Here is a 17913-nt window from a genome sequence, read left to right as displayed (position 1 = left end):
GCCGATGCTAAGGGACGCGGGCTCGTGTCCCGGTCCGGGAGGATCCCACATTCCGCGAGGCAGCTGGGCCCGTGAGCCATGGCCGCTGAGCCTGCGCGTCCGGAGCCTGTGCTCCGCAGCGGAAGAGGCCACAACAGTGAGAGGCCCGCGTACCGCAAAAAACCCAACAAAAACAAACAAACAAAGAACACTAAAAGAAGACTTATGGTGTTATTTCACAGCCGTAATTCCAGATTCCACTCGATCATTCCCTCTTATCTCCCCCATCTCCACTGCTCTATGTCTGAAAATCTGGTCTGGTGATTTTCAAGGTAGAGAGGACTCAGGAATAGCTCATCTTTGGAAGTGTAAGAATTTCCCAGGGATTAGGACACCAGAAAAGAACTAGTTTCTACCGGATTTAAATATTACTTCAATTGTTCACGACAAATTGAGTTAAATTGAAATGGATTAGCTGCAGGCTGCGTATACCCGCTTTCTCTGAACGTTAATCTACATATTTATTGGTCCCCTACGTGTTCGAACCTCTGAAACAAGCATGAAATAAACCAAAGATGCATAACTCAGATGTAAAAGTACTAAAATTTCCTAGACCCCAGGGATTGTTCTCAGTAGTTAGGCAGTAAGTATGCCTTCGGTCTAGAACTTCTAAAGTTGTTTTGGAGGATGGCCCCAGCTCGGTCAAGGCCCATTTCGCTTTGCATCTGAAGAGTGCAAAATTCACCGACTGGGAGTTTAAGCTCAGAGACTCAAAACCCAGAGCTGGTTAAGGGCGGGTCCGCACGCGGCTGCGCGGGGCGCACGGTGCGGGCGGGTCGCTTTGGCCTCAGGGTTCGAAGCTCCGGGGTCAGCCCTGCCCCGGGCTCCACGCCCAGGAGCGGGTCCGAGCCGCTAACTTCGGGCCAATCAGCGCGCGGCGTCCCCGCGCCCGCAGCGTCCCGGCGCCCGCAGCGCCCGGGCCCGCGCCCCCCACGCCCCCGCGCCAGCAATGGCAGCTGCGGCCTCGGCGGCTCCGGGCCGAGCTAGACCCGGGACGAGGAGGGGCTGAGCCGCGGGGGATCCTGGAATCGGCGGGGAGGTGGGGATTCTGGGAGGAAAACTCCATTTCCTCCTTCCCCGCCGGCCTCTCCCCTCCACCCCGGCACCCCAAATTTCCATGTGTCGCCTCCCGGGCGCAGAGCGCCGGTGTTAAGCGAGGCGGCGGCCGCGGCTGGGAAAATGCTGGGCATGTACGTGCCGGACAGGTTCTCCCTGAAGTCCTCCCGGGTTCAGGACGGGATGGGGCTCTACACGGCCCGCAGAGTAAGAAAGGTGGGTGACCCGGCGGCGGCTTGCGCGCCTCTGCTCCCGCCGTGCGCCCTGCGCCTCCCGGGCTCGCCCCTCCGCCGGGCCGGGGGCTCCGCGGGCTTCACTCGCGTCGCCCCTCGCCGGGCCGGCCGGGAGCCCCGCGGGGAGGCTAGGGCGGCGGGGGTGGCCTTCGCCCGCCGCGCCTCGCGAGCGGGCAGCGCCACGTAGGTGTCGGCGGTGCGCGCTCTGCAGCCGGCCGCCCTGCGGCAAGATGTCTTTCCTCCCCTGCAGGAAGTGAGTCGGGATGGAGCCTCCCTCTTCGTCGGCTCCGGGAGTGGGCAGAGGCACCCGTGGGCGGGTGTCTTCCCAGGCGCGCACGAGCTCCATCGCCGCCTTTCTTCCTGTAGGGAATGCCTCACTTTCCCTGTGGGGATTGCGGGGAGCTGCCCAGAGCGCAGCTCAACGCAGGCCTTAGCCTGTCATTCAGACACCCCGCAGTTCTTTCCTTCCTTCCAAAATGTGTAATGTGAATCCTGGGAGGTGCCAGCTAGTTAATGCATGAATCGTTGAACTTTTTCCTCAGCTTTTCTGGATTTTCCTCTGATCTTTCCTTCCAGAGATTTAGAGACACGTGAGTAGGACCAGCACATGGCAGTGGCCCTAAGGGAACGACCTGGAAATGTTGGATGTTGAAAGCAAAGGCCTAGGAGGAGAGATTACTGGACAATACCAAGTTTTTTGATTCAGTGAAACCTGTTGTTATAGCCGTTTCAAGGGATGTGTGAAATCACGGAGGCAGTGGTGAAATGCCTAGGGTCATGAGAGCCAGCGTTTACTGAGCAGATACTTGGTGCTAGGGCCCATGCTTGCTGCGTTACCTCTGTTAGTAACTTCACTGGCACAGCACTCCTGTGAGAACAGTCTTAATCCTCTTGTAGGAGAGGAGAAAGCAGAAGTACTTGGAGGTTAAATTTCCTGCTGAGTTAGTGAGTTAGGCTTCAGACCCATCACTTCTTAGTCCAAAGCTCATGTCCTTCCCAGACCTGTTTCTGCCAGCTTCCCAGCACCCCTCACCCCCACTGTGTAGGAGTGAGGTTTGGGCAGCAGCAGGCTTGTTCAGTTAAGGTGGGCTAACAAGAGGTTCACAAGATGCACCGGAGACACCAGGATGTCTTTCATCTGAGTATGAGTCTTTCCCCACCCCTTCACCTAAGGAGCAGGTGAAGAAAGGTGCACAGGTGCTTCAGAAGGCCTTCATTGACAGCAGGGTCTGTAAGTATCTCCCAGGGTAAAATTGGAAACAATAAACCCCGTATTTACTCCTTCAAATGGGAGTTTGGGAGAATGCTCAAAGGAGAAAAGCAGGTGTAAACACTTGATCTGAATAGATGTTTTTGCCAAAAGGGTAAATGTTAAAATCAACATTCTTTCAAAGCAGAAGTTGAGATTCTGCTTTTAATTTTCTCACAAGATATGAAATTCCCAAATGGATTTTTCTTGAAGGTCTCAGGACTAAAAATAAGTACTTAAAAATTAAACACAGTTCTTAAACATTATTTTGTTTTATGTTTTTAATAGTAATATAGTAAAAATTGTACAAATATTAGAATTATTAAATTATCCTTATTTTTTGCCTTATATTATTTAGGTTTTTAGAAACAGCTGGCCGATGTATGTTCTTTTGATATTTTTATTAATTCCAAATTCTTTTTCCATGAAATAAAGTTATTTGGAAGTTTTAAATTATTTTGGGGTGTAGAATGAACAGCTTCCAAAATCATATATTATTGCATTTTATTATTGCAGTACTTACAGATACTTATCCTTTCCTGGTTTGTGTAACTTCAACATGTAAAACGCATGGTTTCATCCAGGTCACATCTAGAATGCTTACCTATAGTTCAAGTGAATCTGCAGATGTTTGCAATAAATCCAAATGACATACTATTGGTGATATAGTTTAGTTGTGATCACAAGATAATCATAAGGTCATCGATCACTGACAGGTTCATTGATGCCAGAAATGACCTTGAAGTAGGCTTCAGCTCCTTTGCCTTCCAGAAGCTGAGGACAAAGCTGAAGCTGAATAGCAGATTTTAGCTATACTGTAAAGCTAAAGCTGAATATCAGTGCATCCCTTACCAGTTTGCATATAGTTTCTCTATGCTTAAATATTTTTGCAGTTACCTTGTACTAGCTTTAACTCTGGCCATTAATCAAAGGGTCTGCGAAAAAGTATTTCAGCAGCTCTATTAAGGACCTTACTTAAAAGTTTTTATGTTCTCTATTCTAAACAAATTGTGGAATGTATCACAGAAGTTTTATCACACTTTTATAACACGTATGCTTGTATAACAATTCTGTTTTTCAAAAACAGTTGCAATTCAAGTCATCTATTGGTTTCAGTTCAGAGAATCTAATCTAGAGCTGTACTGAGGTTGGGGGATTTTGCTAGACCCTCTACCCCCGCTACATTCACCATATTGATTGGGGATTCCCTTACCAATGGGATCCCTAATCCCTTTCTAGACCCACCCCTTTTTGTGTGGAGTCTCCTAGAGTGGAGTCCCTGCAGCAGAGTCACCTAATTCCCTGGCTCCACCTTAGTCCCACTCGGTGTTTCCTTGGCAGTTGTCCTTTTTTGTAGGCCTGGTGCTGCTGCTGCTTTTTTTTTTTTTCTTTTTTCTTCTATAAAATGTACAAAACGACAAGAAGAAGAAATGGGAAAGACTTCTTTTTCTTTTCTTGCCATTACGGAAAGTCCTTTCCTTTTCTTGCCGTTATGGAAATTTAGAGATTGCCTGAAGAGAGGGTCATCTGGTAGATATTTCTGTGTGAGCCATTATTCTTGGAGAAAGAATGGATGGGAGTCTGCTGGAAAGCCCTAGAGTAGAAAAAGGAGGCCTGAGTTCATTCACATTTATACGCATTGCAATTTGCTAATGATAAGATAAAAAATAATACAAGGGCCTCCCTGGTGGCGCAGTGGTTAAGAGTCCGCCTGCCGATGCAGGGGATACGGGTTCGTGCCCCGGTCTGGGAGGATCCCATATGCCGCGGAGCGGCTGGGCCCGTGAGCCATGGCCGCTGGACCTGCGCATCTGGAGCCTGTGCTCCGCAACGGGAGAGGCCACAACAGTGAGAGGCCCACATACCGCAAAAAGAAAAAAAAAAAAATAATACAAAATAGTAGATTTAACACTTTAGCATGCCAGACCCTGTTCTGCGTGCTTGCCATGTGTTATCTCATGAGCACAGTTTAATGTTGTACAAAAGATGTGGAATTCTAGGTTACTATGCAGATTAAAATTAATGTTAGGTACTCAAAGCTAATATAGGAAGTATACATACAATGAAAAGTTATGTAAACATCTCACTACATTACATGTTTTATATCAGTGACCATATTTTTCATTGCCAGCTTATATGATTAACCAGGCGGTGGTGTGTTTGACATTGTGTTTGAACTCAGAAAGTACAGAGGTAAACCATAAGATTTCTTTGAGTTCTCAGATTCTGTGATTTTATGGAAAGGGTTAAGGTGGCAAATATACCACTGCCTATCTTTGTTTCCTTGAGGTTTGTTGTAGGCTGTTGGTTTTTCTTCCCCTCTGACTTTCAGTCATTTAGTCTTTCAGGTGTGGCAGTACTGTGTTAGGCCTTGGGGATACAGACGGGTGCAAAACAGACAAGGTCTTTGTCCACATGGAGCTTGTGTTCTTGTGTGGGGAGAGACGTAGCAAACAGGTAAAGGAAGGGAAGATTTCCAAGACAGTTGCAGCATGTGTTAAGTGAAAGAAATAAACGGGGTGATGCATTAGAGAGTGAATGGAGGTGGAGCCTCCTGGTGGAGCATTGATGAGGCTCACATCCCTTGATACACACCAGCCACAGTGAATTGACCCCACTGGGGTAGCTCAGTTCCTGGCTTCCTTCCCTCTCATCCCTGTGCCTTTTTGCCTTAGGGACTCCTGAGTGGCATCCTGTGCCCTTGAACCCTAGGGCAGTCTCCCACTACACTTTGCCCTTCTATTGAACAAATGCAGGTTCCTAGTTCAAACTTGCCAGATACCCTAGGATCTTATCCACAGCTTCTTTTCAGGGCACAACTTATTGGCAGCACGGAGGCATTAGTTTCCTATTGCTGATTCCAAACCATCACACACTTAGTGGCTTAAAACAATCCAGCTTTATTATTTTATGGTTCTGGAGAATATAAATCTAAGATGCGTAGGCAGGGCTGGTTCCTTCAGGAGGCTCTAAAGAGAGAGTTTACTTTCTTGGCTTTTATGGCTTTCTAGAGGCCGCCGACATTCCTTGGCTCATGACCCCACATCATTCTGACCTCAGCTTTTGTCATCACATCTCCTTCTCTGACTCTGACCCTCCTGCTTCCTCTTACAAGGACCCTTGTGATTAGATTGGGTCCACCCAGATAATGCAGAGTAACCTCCCCAGCTCAAGGTCCCTAATGTAATCCCATCTGCAGAGTCCCTTTTACCATGTAAGGTAACATACAGATTCTAGGGGTTAGGATGTAAACCTTTTCCGTGGGCCATTATACATCCTACCCCAGCTCCAAAGTATAATTCTTCCTTGTCTACATTATGTGGAACATTTTACAATGCATCCTTCCTCACATACTGGTCCCAATAAAATGTATGCATTACAGATCGACCATGTTGATGACTCTTCTGCCTTGTTTTCAGTGTTGATTCTAGCAAAGGTCAACAAGGTTGGCATTCATGCAGTAAAGCCTGGGTGAGTGGTTCCCTTATAAAGAGGAAGAGAAAATGTGTACATGAGAAGTAGAATAGGAAATAATAGATTCTGATGGTGTTCTGAATGATGGTGTTTAAAAGAACTTCAGAGGGAATCCAGCTTGCACCTTCTCATCTTACAGATGAAGACATTGAAGCCCAGAGAAGCTTTGCTGGGAATCTTGCTGCTCACAACTCTATTGCAAGCTCCTCTTCCTTCCACAGCACAATCTCCCTCTCCCTCTCCTTCACACCAAGGCAGGCACCTTGATTCTCTTTGAGGGATTTGTAGCAAAGACATTTGATGAGGTAAAATCCCGAGAGAAAAATAACTGAAATAAGGGTTTGAATCTGAGTTTGTGAAAATACAAGAAGCTAAAAAAATGAGGCAAGTTGTATAGGGTTAGAAAAACATATGGGAAAGAGAAAACCCCAAAAGAAAAGTAAGTAAAAGCATAGAGGAAGAATCACCATGCATAAATTTTAATACAAGAAGACTAGATTTTGTGGAAGAAGGTGTTTTGTTGATCCACTCAGAAGGTGACTCTCCTGAAGAAATAATGGGTCTTTATACTCTGGCTAAAATTCTGCCAGTAGATGTTTGTTTACAGTTCCTGGTGGCTGGTGATAGCTAATCTGGAAACATAATCAGAGGGAAAATAATCACCATCGATGCCTGCCATATGTGCTATCTCTTTTCTATGTTCACACATTTACACTCTACAAGAGTGACTTAATGCAGCTTTGTATTTCCTGGTGTTACTACAGATTCAGATTTTGTTTTTTGTGTGTGATTATAACAGCTACAGTTAATTCTTTCAACAAATATTTATTGAGCAGTTGCAGTTGTTAGGCACTGGGCTAGTTGCTAGTGACAGAAGGGTAAGTGACAGAATAGTCACTGGATGTGTCACACAGTTTGTATTTAAGCCCTACAACAAGTCTGCAAGGTGGTCGTTGTTGTCCTTGTTTTATAGATGAGGACACGGATTGTGAGGAAGGTTATATCACAAGGGGATTAATCAGAATTGGAACTCAGATTCTTCCATACGTCCCTTTCACTAAAAAGAAAAATCAAAAATTATTTTTCAATATACTGATAAAATGCTACATCCATGCTCATTTCCATGAGTACAGACACATACCTATTCACACACTTTTAAGAAGTTATTTTACAAAAAGGAGAAAGGAGTATCATTCAGCAGTATCTCATAGAAATCCCTCTAGGTAATCTGCTTTGGCTTTAATTTATTATTTTTAACAACTGAACATATTCTATGCGGAGGATATGACATAATTTTCATTTCTTTGGGTCTTGTTTTACACAGTTATTAAGTAAATGTTTATTACCAAGATTGGTACCAGCTGTTTGGAATACAGTAGTGAACAAAATAGAAATTCTGGCTCTTGCAGAGCTTGCATTTTTGTGAGAGGAGAAGAAGATTAACAATGAACGATTAGAAACGATTAGAAAAGTCTTATACTGTGTTAAAATGTGATAAGAAAAAGTAGAGCTGGGTATTGTTGACTTGGCAGACTGTGTGCGTTTGTGGGAGGATGTTTTTCTACATAGGTGGTTGGCCCAGTTAATCCTCACTAGCTGGGAAATTTGGGCAATGACTTAAAGGATGGGAGGGAAGTAGCCAAACATTTCTAGGGCAAGAACATTCTAGGCAGCAGTTAGAGTAAAGGCCCTAAGATGGGCGTTTGCCTGTTGTGTTCCAGGAATAAGGAGACTGGTGAGGCTGGAATGGACTTACCGAGGGGCCAAGTACTAGGGGAGGAGGTCAGAGAGATAGTGAAGAGAAGGGTACCAGGCCTACATTTCTTAGGGCCTTTTGGGGCATGCCATTGGCTTTACTTTGAGTGAAATGGGGAGCCACTGCAGGGTTTTGAGCGGAGGAGTTACATGATCTGACTTGAGCTTATCAGGATCACCCTGATTGCTGTGTGGAGAATAGTTGACCAAAGGGTGAATGTGTTAACTGGGAGATTATTAGTATTCTTTTGCAGTTATCCGTGTGAGATGTGATGGTGTCTTAGACCAAGATAGTGGCAGTGTTGGAAGTGTAGTTTGAAGATAGAATATGCTGATGAGATAAGTGGAAGAAAGGGAAGATGATTACAAGGGTTTTAGCCTGAGAAATTGGGAGGATTGGTTTGTCAGCCAGCAACTGAGATAGGGGAAGATTTTGGTGCAACAGGTTTAAATGGCCTTCGCCATCTGCAGTTTGGTTTAAGGCATGTTGATTTTGACAAGTCTGTTAGACAACAGATATCAAAAAGGCAGTGAGATATAGTTGTTATACCGGCAGTTCCTCCTTCCCATCCTTTATGCAATCATTTTCATCTATTTTGTGTGTTATAAACCTTACAGTACATTTTTACTATTTTCCCTTTATACTATCAATTATCTTCTAGAACAATTACAAAATAAGGCAAATTGTGTTATTTACCTTTATTTCCATTTCTGGAGCTCTTCATTTCTTTGTTTTGAGTTACATTTCTGTCTGGTATCATATTCTGGTACCATATCCTTTGAGCATTTCTTGTATCACAAGTCTGCTGGCAATGAATTTTCTCAGCTTTTGTTTTTCTAAAAAAAGTCTTTTGCTTTATTGTTTGAAAGATATCTTCTCTAGGTTGACAGGTTTTTTTTTTCTCATTACATTGAAGATATCACTTGTTCTTTTTTTTAGTTTACAAAGTTTCTGACAAGAAGTCTGCTGTAAGTTACATTCTTCACACATAATCTTTTTTCCTCTACTTTCAAGGTTTTTCTTGTTTTCTTTGCATTTTAACAGTTTGAACATGATGTCTTTAATTTTTTTTTTAAAACTTGCTTTTTTATTTTATATGTGGTTTTTTTTTTTTTTTTTTTTTTTTTTCCTTTTTGCGTTATGTGGGCCTCTCACTGTTGTGGCCTCTCCCGTTGCGGAGCACAGGCTCCGGATGCGCAGGCCCAGCGGCCATGGCTCATGGGCCCAGCCGCTCTGCGGCATATGGGATCCTCCCAGACCGGGGCACGAACCCGTATCCCCTGCATCGGCAGGCGGACTCTCAACCACTGCGCCACCAGGGAGGCCCTTTATATGTGGTTTGATGTCTTTTATCATTTTTGGAAAATCCTTAGCCATTTTCTCTTCAAATATTACTCCTGGCATAAGCTTTCTCTCTTCTGGGACTCCAATTACATGTATGTCAGACCAGTTGATGTGATATTGTCTCACAGCTCTTACATTCTTTGTTCTGCTTTCTTTCTCTTTTTTTTTCTTTTCCCACTTTGTGTTTGTTTAGGTAATTTCTGTTGCCTTCAAGTTTACTGCTGCTTTTCTCAGCTGTGTTAAGTTACCTGGTGAGTCTGTCAAAGGAATTCATTTTTGAAACCATGATTTTTATATCTAGCATTTTCACTGGATTCTCTCTTATAGGTTCCATGTCTTAGCTGATAGTTCCCCTATGTTCTTGCATGTTATCTGCCTTTTTAGTACATTCTTTAACAAATTAACCATAGTTATTGTTAAAGTCCTTGTCTGATAGTTCTAATGTCTGTGTCATTTCTGCATCTGATTCTGCTGATTGCTTTGTTTCTTCAGAATTTGCTGTTTTTTCCCTTGTTTCCTTGTATGTTTTTATTTTTGTATTTTTGACTGAATGCCAGTGTCATGTGTGAAACAGAGTGTGGTAAATAGTATTTATGTTTGGAAATATGCACATGTTTTATTTTGTTATCCTGTTTAGTGTGGGAGTTTGGGTCAACCTAGTTAGGAGATAAGGTGGGTTTGCATTATGTTGTTGTTTTTGTTACTTGCAGTGCACCACAGGCTTCAGATTCTTCTAGAGTTGCTTGTGATTAGGGTGGTGGCCGGGGTGCTCCAGGTTTTTCTCAGTGTCTCTATTCTACTCTCAGCTTTCTCCTGTCCCTGAGTGCCTGCATCATAGTGGGTTTCTCTCACTGAGTTGCCATGCTCTTGTCCTTCCCCCACAGTAGACCGCTGTGTTATTTGAGGTCTGTGTTCTCTCTGTTCTCTGTCTTGGTCCAGCTTCACTCTTATCTAGGGTTTATTAGCCTGAGCTCTGGGAGTTGAGTTTCCATAGCATTCCTACCTCTCTTTCCCGTAGGAGCCAAACTTTTGTCTCGTATCAGTGATTGGTTTTTTTGTGGGAGAGTGTTTCCTGTCCCTCACCCAATGGTAAGAATCCTTTGAGGTTGTGGTATAAATTCCTGAGCCTGTACTGCTTCCTTCAGCAGCAGTTGATCTTTATTTGTATCCTGGAGATGACAGAGTTTGCTATGTTCTTGTATTAGCTGAAGGCTTCTCCTAATATGAGAGAAAGATAAGGGCAGGAGGTATGGGGTGTTGTGCATTCTTGCAGCGGCTGCTGTTTTCCTTCTGCACCACTGAAGGAGTCTCTCTGTCCTTCTTTCTGTCCCCCAATCTTTGTTATATGGGGAGGCCCTTGGAAAAGAGTCTGTATGTGTGTGTGAACTCCCCTTGGGTCTGGGGCTTCCAGTGGTTCTATACAGTCAAGCTGTCTCACATGCATTCTTTAGCAAACTATTAAAATGTTAATTGATTTCTTACTTGCTTGTGTGGTGGCCGGCAGCTCCTCCTTCTGTGATCCGCCATAGGTAAGCCAGTGCACTCTTCAAGAAAAGTTATGATTTTATAGTTTATCGACTTTCTTATTATTAGGGTAGGAGTGATAGTCTTTCTAAATCTTTGATGGATTTTGAACTTTGAATGTTTTAAGATTAATGGCATTTTCTGTATATTTTTATTTATTATTTTTTATTACTTAACCTATCTGTCCAATTTTGAAAGGTATTTTAAAATCTCCCACTCTAGTTCTTCTTGTGTTTTTAAGATTTCTATGCTACTGGTTTCTCACTGTTCTATTTTCTTCGTAAATATGCTTTATATCGTTACATAACGTTATGCTTTATTCTGTTTAGTGCAATTCAGCTGTTAATTTAACCTTGTATGGTACACTATTGCCTTTTCTTTGCTTTTATCTGTATAACTTTGTCTACTCATTTTAATTTACTTTTTATCATTTTGTTTTACCTTTTTGTAATCATGTTAGCTAGGTTATATTTCATAATGCAGTATTACAATCTCATTTAATAAGAGAATTTAGCCTTTTCATATGTAGTGTAATGACTAATATAATTGGTTTTTATTCTTGTCATCTTTACACTCATTACTTATTTTATATTGTTATAACTTATTTTGAATTTTCCTTATTTTTGCTGTCCAAGTCACTATTCATTCTTTTCCCCCCTCTTGTTAATTTATTAGTTCTACTCTTCTTTTTCTTTAGTGATTTACTTCTTCCCCTCTTTCTTAATCAGATGCACATGTTTTTTTATTTGATAGCTAGAGCCTCAACCATATTTTCCACAAAAAATATGATTTCTTCCACAAGATGTTCATTTCTCTATTAGTTCCCTCTTCTCCTTCCTTCCTGTCACCACTCAGCATTCCCCCCAACCTCTGCCTGCCCTGCAACTTTGGGAATGCTTTTGTCTTCCTGCCTTTCTTCACCCCAGATTCCTAAGTTTTGATGAAATGGTGTGTTACTTAATAGAATTTCTTTTAAAAGTATATCCCTTGTTTCAAGAGTTGTTATTTAACTTGTATATTCTGCATACCTAGGTGTGTATATACACCAGCTATTCATTTTCTTCTAATTTTTGTCCTTTGTTCTGGTTAATTTGTTTAGTTAGAGACTTTTTATGGTTCTTTTTCTCATTAAATCATGTGGATAATATTCTCTCTGAATCTGTGTATATCGTCAAGTAGCTCTCCTTCCCATCTGACTGTAAAGGATTTCCTGACTGGGTAAGGGATTCTCAGGTTGTTGTATTTCTCTTTCAATTTATTCTCTAAAAATATTTAACTAGGAAATTATGCTTTTTTCACTTTTAAAGGTTTTTTTTTTTTTTTGAGTGCTGTACTTGAATCTCCTTAAATTCTCTTACATAATTGACATATTCCAATTAATTAATTAATTAATTTTTTGCCACACCGCATGGCTTGTGGGATTTTAGTTCTCCGACCAGGGATTGAACCTGGGCCCTCGGCAGTGAGAGCGCGGAGTCCTAACCAATGGACCGCCAGGGAATTCCCAACATAATTCCTTTTAATTAACATACTCTGTCTCCTACAGATGTTCTATTTTACAGAGTATGGATATTATTTTTCTGCTTGGTCTCCTTCATAGGCACCTGGGCCCCTTTTTACAGGCAATTTGCCTTGGTTGTTTTATCGAAGCTCAAGACTGGTTATTGAAGAACACTCTGTGGTATCAGTCCTTCCCCGTAGGCAAAGGGGTCTCTATTGTCATGGGCCTGCAGTGACAGATAGACTGTCAATTCCCTGTTGGCTTTCTGGTCTCCTTGCACTTTCCTGGGCTGCAAGGATGGGAAGGACTGTGGGCTATGGCCCCAGCCTTCTCTGCCTTTCAGGTTCTTCTCAGGATCCCCTAGTTGCCAGTCCTCAGCACTCTTCTGCTGTTTTTCAGTTAATTACTCAGCCCACTTTAGAGAATGCCTCACACCAGTTCTGTGCCAGAACCTAAGGCTTCACTTATACACAGTTACCCATACATGCTAGTAGAAGTTGTTTTGCTCAAGAGAAGCAAGTGACTTAGAATTGGGGTTAAAGGAAAAGGTGCTGCATTCAGGTCACCATAATCCAGAATCACTTCTCCTTCACAACTCTCCTGCATTTCCCATTTCATATTCATATTATAACTGATGAATTTCATAAAGAATAATTCTGCTATATCCTGGGCACTAGTGCATTTCTGATATTTGCCGTATCAGCTCAGAGTAACAGAGACTACTGTAGTAATCTAAAGCTTGGGGGTTATGTTCTCTCTATAACAAGGTGGGCATTTGCTGCTATCAGTTCAGTGGCTCAAAATGTCAGGGTGGAAGTCTTTGCAGTTCTCTCGGCCTCAAAATGGCTCCTTTAGCCCCAGCTATCATGCTTTGATTCCAGATGAGGAGAAAGAGGAAGTAACCAAGGCATTAGGGTGTACCTCCTGACTTAGCTCTCATTTAAGAGCTTTTGTAGTAAGTTCATACAGTGATTTCTGCTTCCATGTTGTTAGCTGTCTTCTCTGTCTAAATGGGGAACTGGTAATGTTTTTCTACCTGGGTACATTAGTACCTGCCACAAGGTCAGCATTCTAGTACTAAGGAGGATGGATATAGGGAAGCAAGTTGTCTCTACCTGGTCAGTCTTAGTAGGGAAAGAAGATTGGATATTTTTCATATTGAACTTTTTGGAAGTGTACTTTATTGATGGCCTACTTGTATTGCAAGAGCACACACATGCATAGTACCTTAGCACTGAAATATAATTATGTTCTAAGTGAGGACTCTAGACTCCTTCTGTGAAAAACATCATTATTTTACATATAAATGATTCAACTGCAGATTGATTCACTTGAGTGTAACTTATTTCATCTATATGTATATATTTTTTATTTGCTGAACCATTTCAAAGTAAATTATAAATATTATGACAATTCATTCCTCCATATTTTAGCATAAGGACATTTTCTTAAGTAGCCATACTGTCATTTTAACATCCAACAAAAATAATAGTGATTTCCTAATGTCTTTTAATTCCAGCCCATATTCAAATTACTCCAAGTGCTTCCAGAATGTTTTTATAGCTGTTTATTTTTGAACCAGGATCCTCAAGGACCACTTATTATACTTGGTTATGTCTATTAAATCTCTCTTTAACAGTTTCCCTCTTTCCATACCGTTTTTAAAAAAATAACAGTTACTTTCTGAAGAGATCAAGCTAATTGTGGTGTATCTCACAATCTGGATTTATCTGATGGTTTCCCAAGGCACATTATTTAATGTTCCTATCTTCTGTATTTCTTCTCATCTGAAGAGTTAGATATAGATTATTATTATTATTTTTTGAAACACACTGACACTGTGTATTAAACACTTCTCTCTACCCTCTGGATACTCTTTTTTTTTTTTTTTTTTTTGCGGTACGTGGGCCTCTCACTGTTGTGGCCTCTCCCGTTGAGGAGCACAGGCTCCGGACGCGCAGGCTCAGTGGCCATAGCTCACGGGCCCAGCCGCTCCACGGCGTGTGGGATCTTCCTGGACCGGGGCCCGAACCCGTGTCCCTTGCATTGGCAGGCGGACTCTCAACCAGTGCCACCAGGGAAGCTCTGGATACTCTTTATGTTGCAGAAGATAGTGCAGTTTTGGCAGTGGGAGACAGGAGGGAACATAGGAAGCATCCCCCTCCCACTCTCAATGTGTTTTATCCATGTGCGCTCTTCCTAGGTAGCAGGATCTCCCCAGGTGCTGGGTGAGAGGCAGGACAAGCGGGAAGAGTTCTGTGCATGTTCACTTGCCCTTTGGCTTCTGGAGGTGCCTGGAGAGTTTAGCAAACACTCCTGTCACATCCCTATGGCAGACACTGGGGAATGAAGGGCTAGAATGATTTACTTCATACTGCGTTTTAGCAGAGGGCATATAATATCTGGTTTTTCCCTGAGTAATACCAGCACCGGGTTAACGTAATTTTTCCATTGTAAAGGTAATTGGTGCTTTGGTAATCTGTGAGCTGATAGTGTATGAATACCTATTTTACTGTCAACCTTTTACCTGATGGTTTTAGCATCCATTGATAATCCTTCACTGAATCAGTTACATTATTACGGATTTCAAAATGGGGATTTCACTTGACTGTTCCTCCTTTATTTATAAGTTAGCATTCCTCTGTAAAGAAGAGCTTTCCTTCATCGCTTGCTGCTGTCTGCTTATCCTGAAGTAGCGTAATTGTTGAAAGATAGGACAAGATGCTTAGTTCTTTCTCTTTATTAATTTTAGTAAGCTGTTATGCCAGCAAATGAGACATTTAAAAAATTCTTTTTTTTCCTCTCAGGCAATCATTGTGGCTTTAAGAATTTGTTAATGTGTTTCAATCAATTATACTCTTGTTCTCTTTGATCCCCAAATTGTTCTAAATTTGGTCTGTGGAAGCTCTCTCTAATAGGATTTGAGAGCTGGAAGGAATCTTAGAAATCAGCTAATCCACATTTCTCAGTTCTATAGGTGAGGAAACTGAAGCTCCCAAGTTTGTGACATCCTGATGTGTCACAGATAATTAGTGGCAGAGCAAGGATTAGGATCCAATCCCTGGAGTACTCAGGTAGTGCTTTTCCCGTTATTCTAAGAGAGAGATCTGCAGTAACTCTTGGTTTCAAATTCCTGCTAATAATATTAATCAAAATGAGAGAAAATGGCCCACATGTTTGCAATCGTACATTTTTAAATTAAAAGTTATTGTCTAGTCCAGTGGGTCCCAAATTGAATGGATATTTATCTGCATTTTTTAGAAACAGCAAAGAAGCACCACTGTAGGCTCAGCATTGGGCCAGTCTGAGAAGTGAGTTTGACTTGGACATTTGGTATCTACAGGTTGAATTTATCTTGCAATCACATTTTATTTGATCTGCGCAGAATTTTGAAAACTTGAAATTCATTGCTAATGTAGAGTAGTAGTGATTTCACAAACAAATTTGTGTTGTCAGCTTCACTAAAATATTTGCAGATATCTTGCAACATTGGGCTCCCCCTGTGATATAACAACAGTCAGTTGGAGTTGAAAAGCTTTTTAAATGGGCATGCCCCTCCAACTCACCTCCTGGCCACTCCCTACTGTGTCCTTCACATGTTTGTTGTCTAATGTGCTGCTTTCCTGCCTCACCTTGTAAACATTTGAGATAGTGACTCTTCAGATTGTTAGAAGTGAAGAATTCTTGGAAGGTTTTTTGTAAGGTAGTCACAGGTTGAAGGTAATAATAATGATGCTGATGCACATTAACAGCAAGAAAATGGTAGAGTTGATAGTTTTTCTGCTGCTAGTATGAGATCTTCAGCAACTAAATCACAAAAAATAAAACCAATGATGATAGGAAGTCAACTAGAAATTTCTGAAATTTTCAAGAAGATAGTTTGAAACGTTAGTTTCCTTCCTATCATTAATTATGAACCTCACTTTAGGTGTTTAATATGCTCATGCACATGTATATATAATTTATATTATAATGAATCCTATGAAAAATTTTAATTTTTATAGCTCAAAAATGGTCAAATACTGGCAATATCATATGGTTTATCTAAAAGAAAAAATTTACCCATGGGTGAGTGCCCTAAATCTTCCTTTCATGGGTACGTTACTCGAGCCTACTGAGGCAGGAGAGGCTTACTCTTAGGTTAGAAATATCATAGGAAATGGTTAGTGAACAAAGCAGTGTGTACATTAAACCTGTGATGATAAGAAAGTGCTGTTTGTATAGTAGAAATGACAGTGAACAAAGAGAGAAGGGGGTGGGTAGTAGGTGCTGGGATCTTTAGGGGAAGGCCTGGAGTGGGTCAAGTAATTATAAAATCCTCATCAAAAACCAAATATAAATTGTTTTAATCATCTGCAGTGTTTCTTACCACAAGTGTATGGATAACTAAGAGTTGACTATTTACATTTTTGTAATCTTGCAGCCACAGAAACTCAAGTTTATTTGACCACATCATCCCAGTATACTCACTAGTGTACTTTGAAGGCAATTTTACCAAATCGAGAAAGCCAAATATACTTAGAAATTTGTCTCCTCCATCTGTGTTTTTATGTCAGTGTTTTTTAAATTGGATTGCAACCCATTGGTGAGTTGTGAAATTAACTTTATTGGGGCAAAACTAGTATTTTTTCAAAAGTGAAGTAAAATAGAGTAGACAGTATGGAATACATTGTACAGAGGAAGGGTAGTATTATTTTTAAAAATTTACATGTTAGTTTTTTATGTGTGTTTCTGTGTACACTTGACCTTTGAACAACATGGGGGTAAATGCACACAGAATTTATAGTTGGCCCTCCGTATCTGTGGTTCTTCCACACTGGTGCATTCAAAGGACCAGGATGGTGTAATTAAAATACCTGCATTTAAGTGGACCCACATAGTTCACACCGTGTTGTCAGCTGTATAGATGTGAATATGCTAGGCTGAGATGCAAAATGTATTTCTTGGCTGAGGAAAAAAAAAATTGAAAGCTGTATTTATTATAGTTAGAGTTTATGATAGAGTGATTGCTCACTATTAATAGCAAGGCTTTAAACTCACAGTCCTGATTCTTGTTTTGAATTTTCAAAGCTGTAAATCCTTTAATAATCTTCCTAGGCCTGCATACAAGCAGGCTTTTTCCCCCAAGCCCAGTGCATTTTCTTGGGTTTCCATCCCTTTCTTTTCAGTCCTTTGAATGCTGCTGAATTGATTGATACAATTTTATATTTCCTCCAGATTTGTACTGCAAAGAGGAACTGACTGGCATGGGTAGATCTCTTGCATTGGAAAGCGTGTACTCAGATGATTTCCTTCTGCACTAGTTGGTAAAGGCTATAAATACATGACAAAGTGGAGTGAAAAGTTGGACTATATATGCATTAATACCAAATCCTCAAATTTTTTACCAAAAACACACCTTAATATTTGGTCTGTCTTCCAGGTTGCCTGAAATAGCCAAATAGCAGTCTCCCTGTCTCTTTGGTGTACTTGTTTTTGGTTTATTTAGGATTATCGTCTTGATTTCAGGGATCTCTGTAGCATTTTCTGCTTCCAAGTTAACATTAAACAATAGGTCTTCAAAGCTTTGCCATTACTTGTGACTTTTCAGAACCTCTTTTCTTTGTAACATGAGGGGCTAGTTGGAATTCCTCTAAGTTTTAACATTTGACTGTTGCCTGGAGTTGGGTTTTCTCTTGTTCATTAAGTCATTTATATGCCTTGAAACATTGTTTTGGTGGTTATTTTTCCCCCTAAC

The 17913-nt window shown here is 41.4% G+C and overlaps 1 protein-coding gene across 4 annotated transcripts in view; it reads left to right on the top strand.

Moving 5' to 3' along the window:
* Positions 1-975: 975 nt before the first annotated feature.
* PRDM5 (PR/SET domain 5) overlaps positions 976-17913 on the top strand; it is a 216247-nt gene continuing 199309 nt past the window's right edge. For all 4 annotated transcript variants that reach the window (XM_060105497.1, XM_060105496.1, XM_060105509.1 and 1 more), the window contains exon 1: positions 976-1311. In XM_060105497.1, the coding sequence (XP_059961480.1) occupies positions 1219-1311 (93 nt within the window). In that variant the 5' untranslated portion in view covers positions 976-1218. The remainder of the gene's footprint in view (positions 1312-17913) is intronic.

This window comes from Mesoplodon densirostris, chromosome 1, assembly GCF_025265405.1.
Source record: "Mesoplodon densirostris isolate mMesDen1 chromosome 1, mMesDen1 primary haplotype, whole genome shotgun sequence".
Lineage (NCBI taxonomy): Eukaryota > Metazoa > Chordata > Mammalia > Artiodactyla > Ziphiidae > Mesoplodon > Mesoplodon densirostris.
The sequence above is the reverse complement of the archived record's forward strand: the minus strand, read 5'-3'. Positions and strand labels throughout refer to the sequence as shown.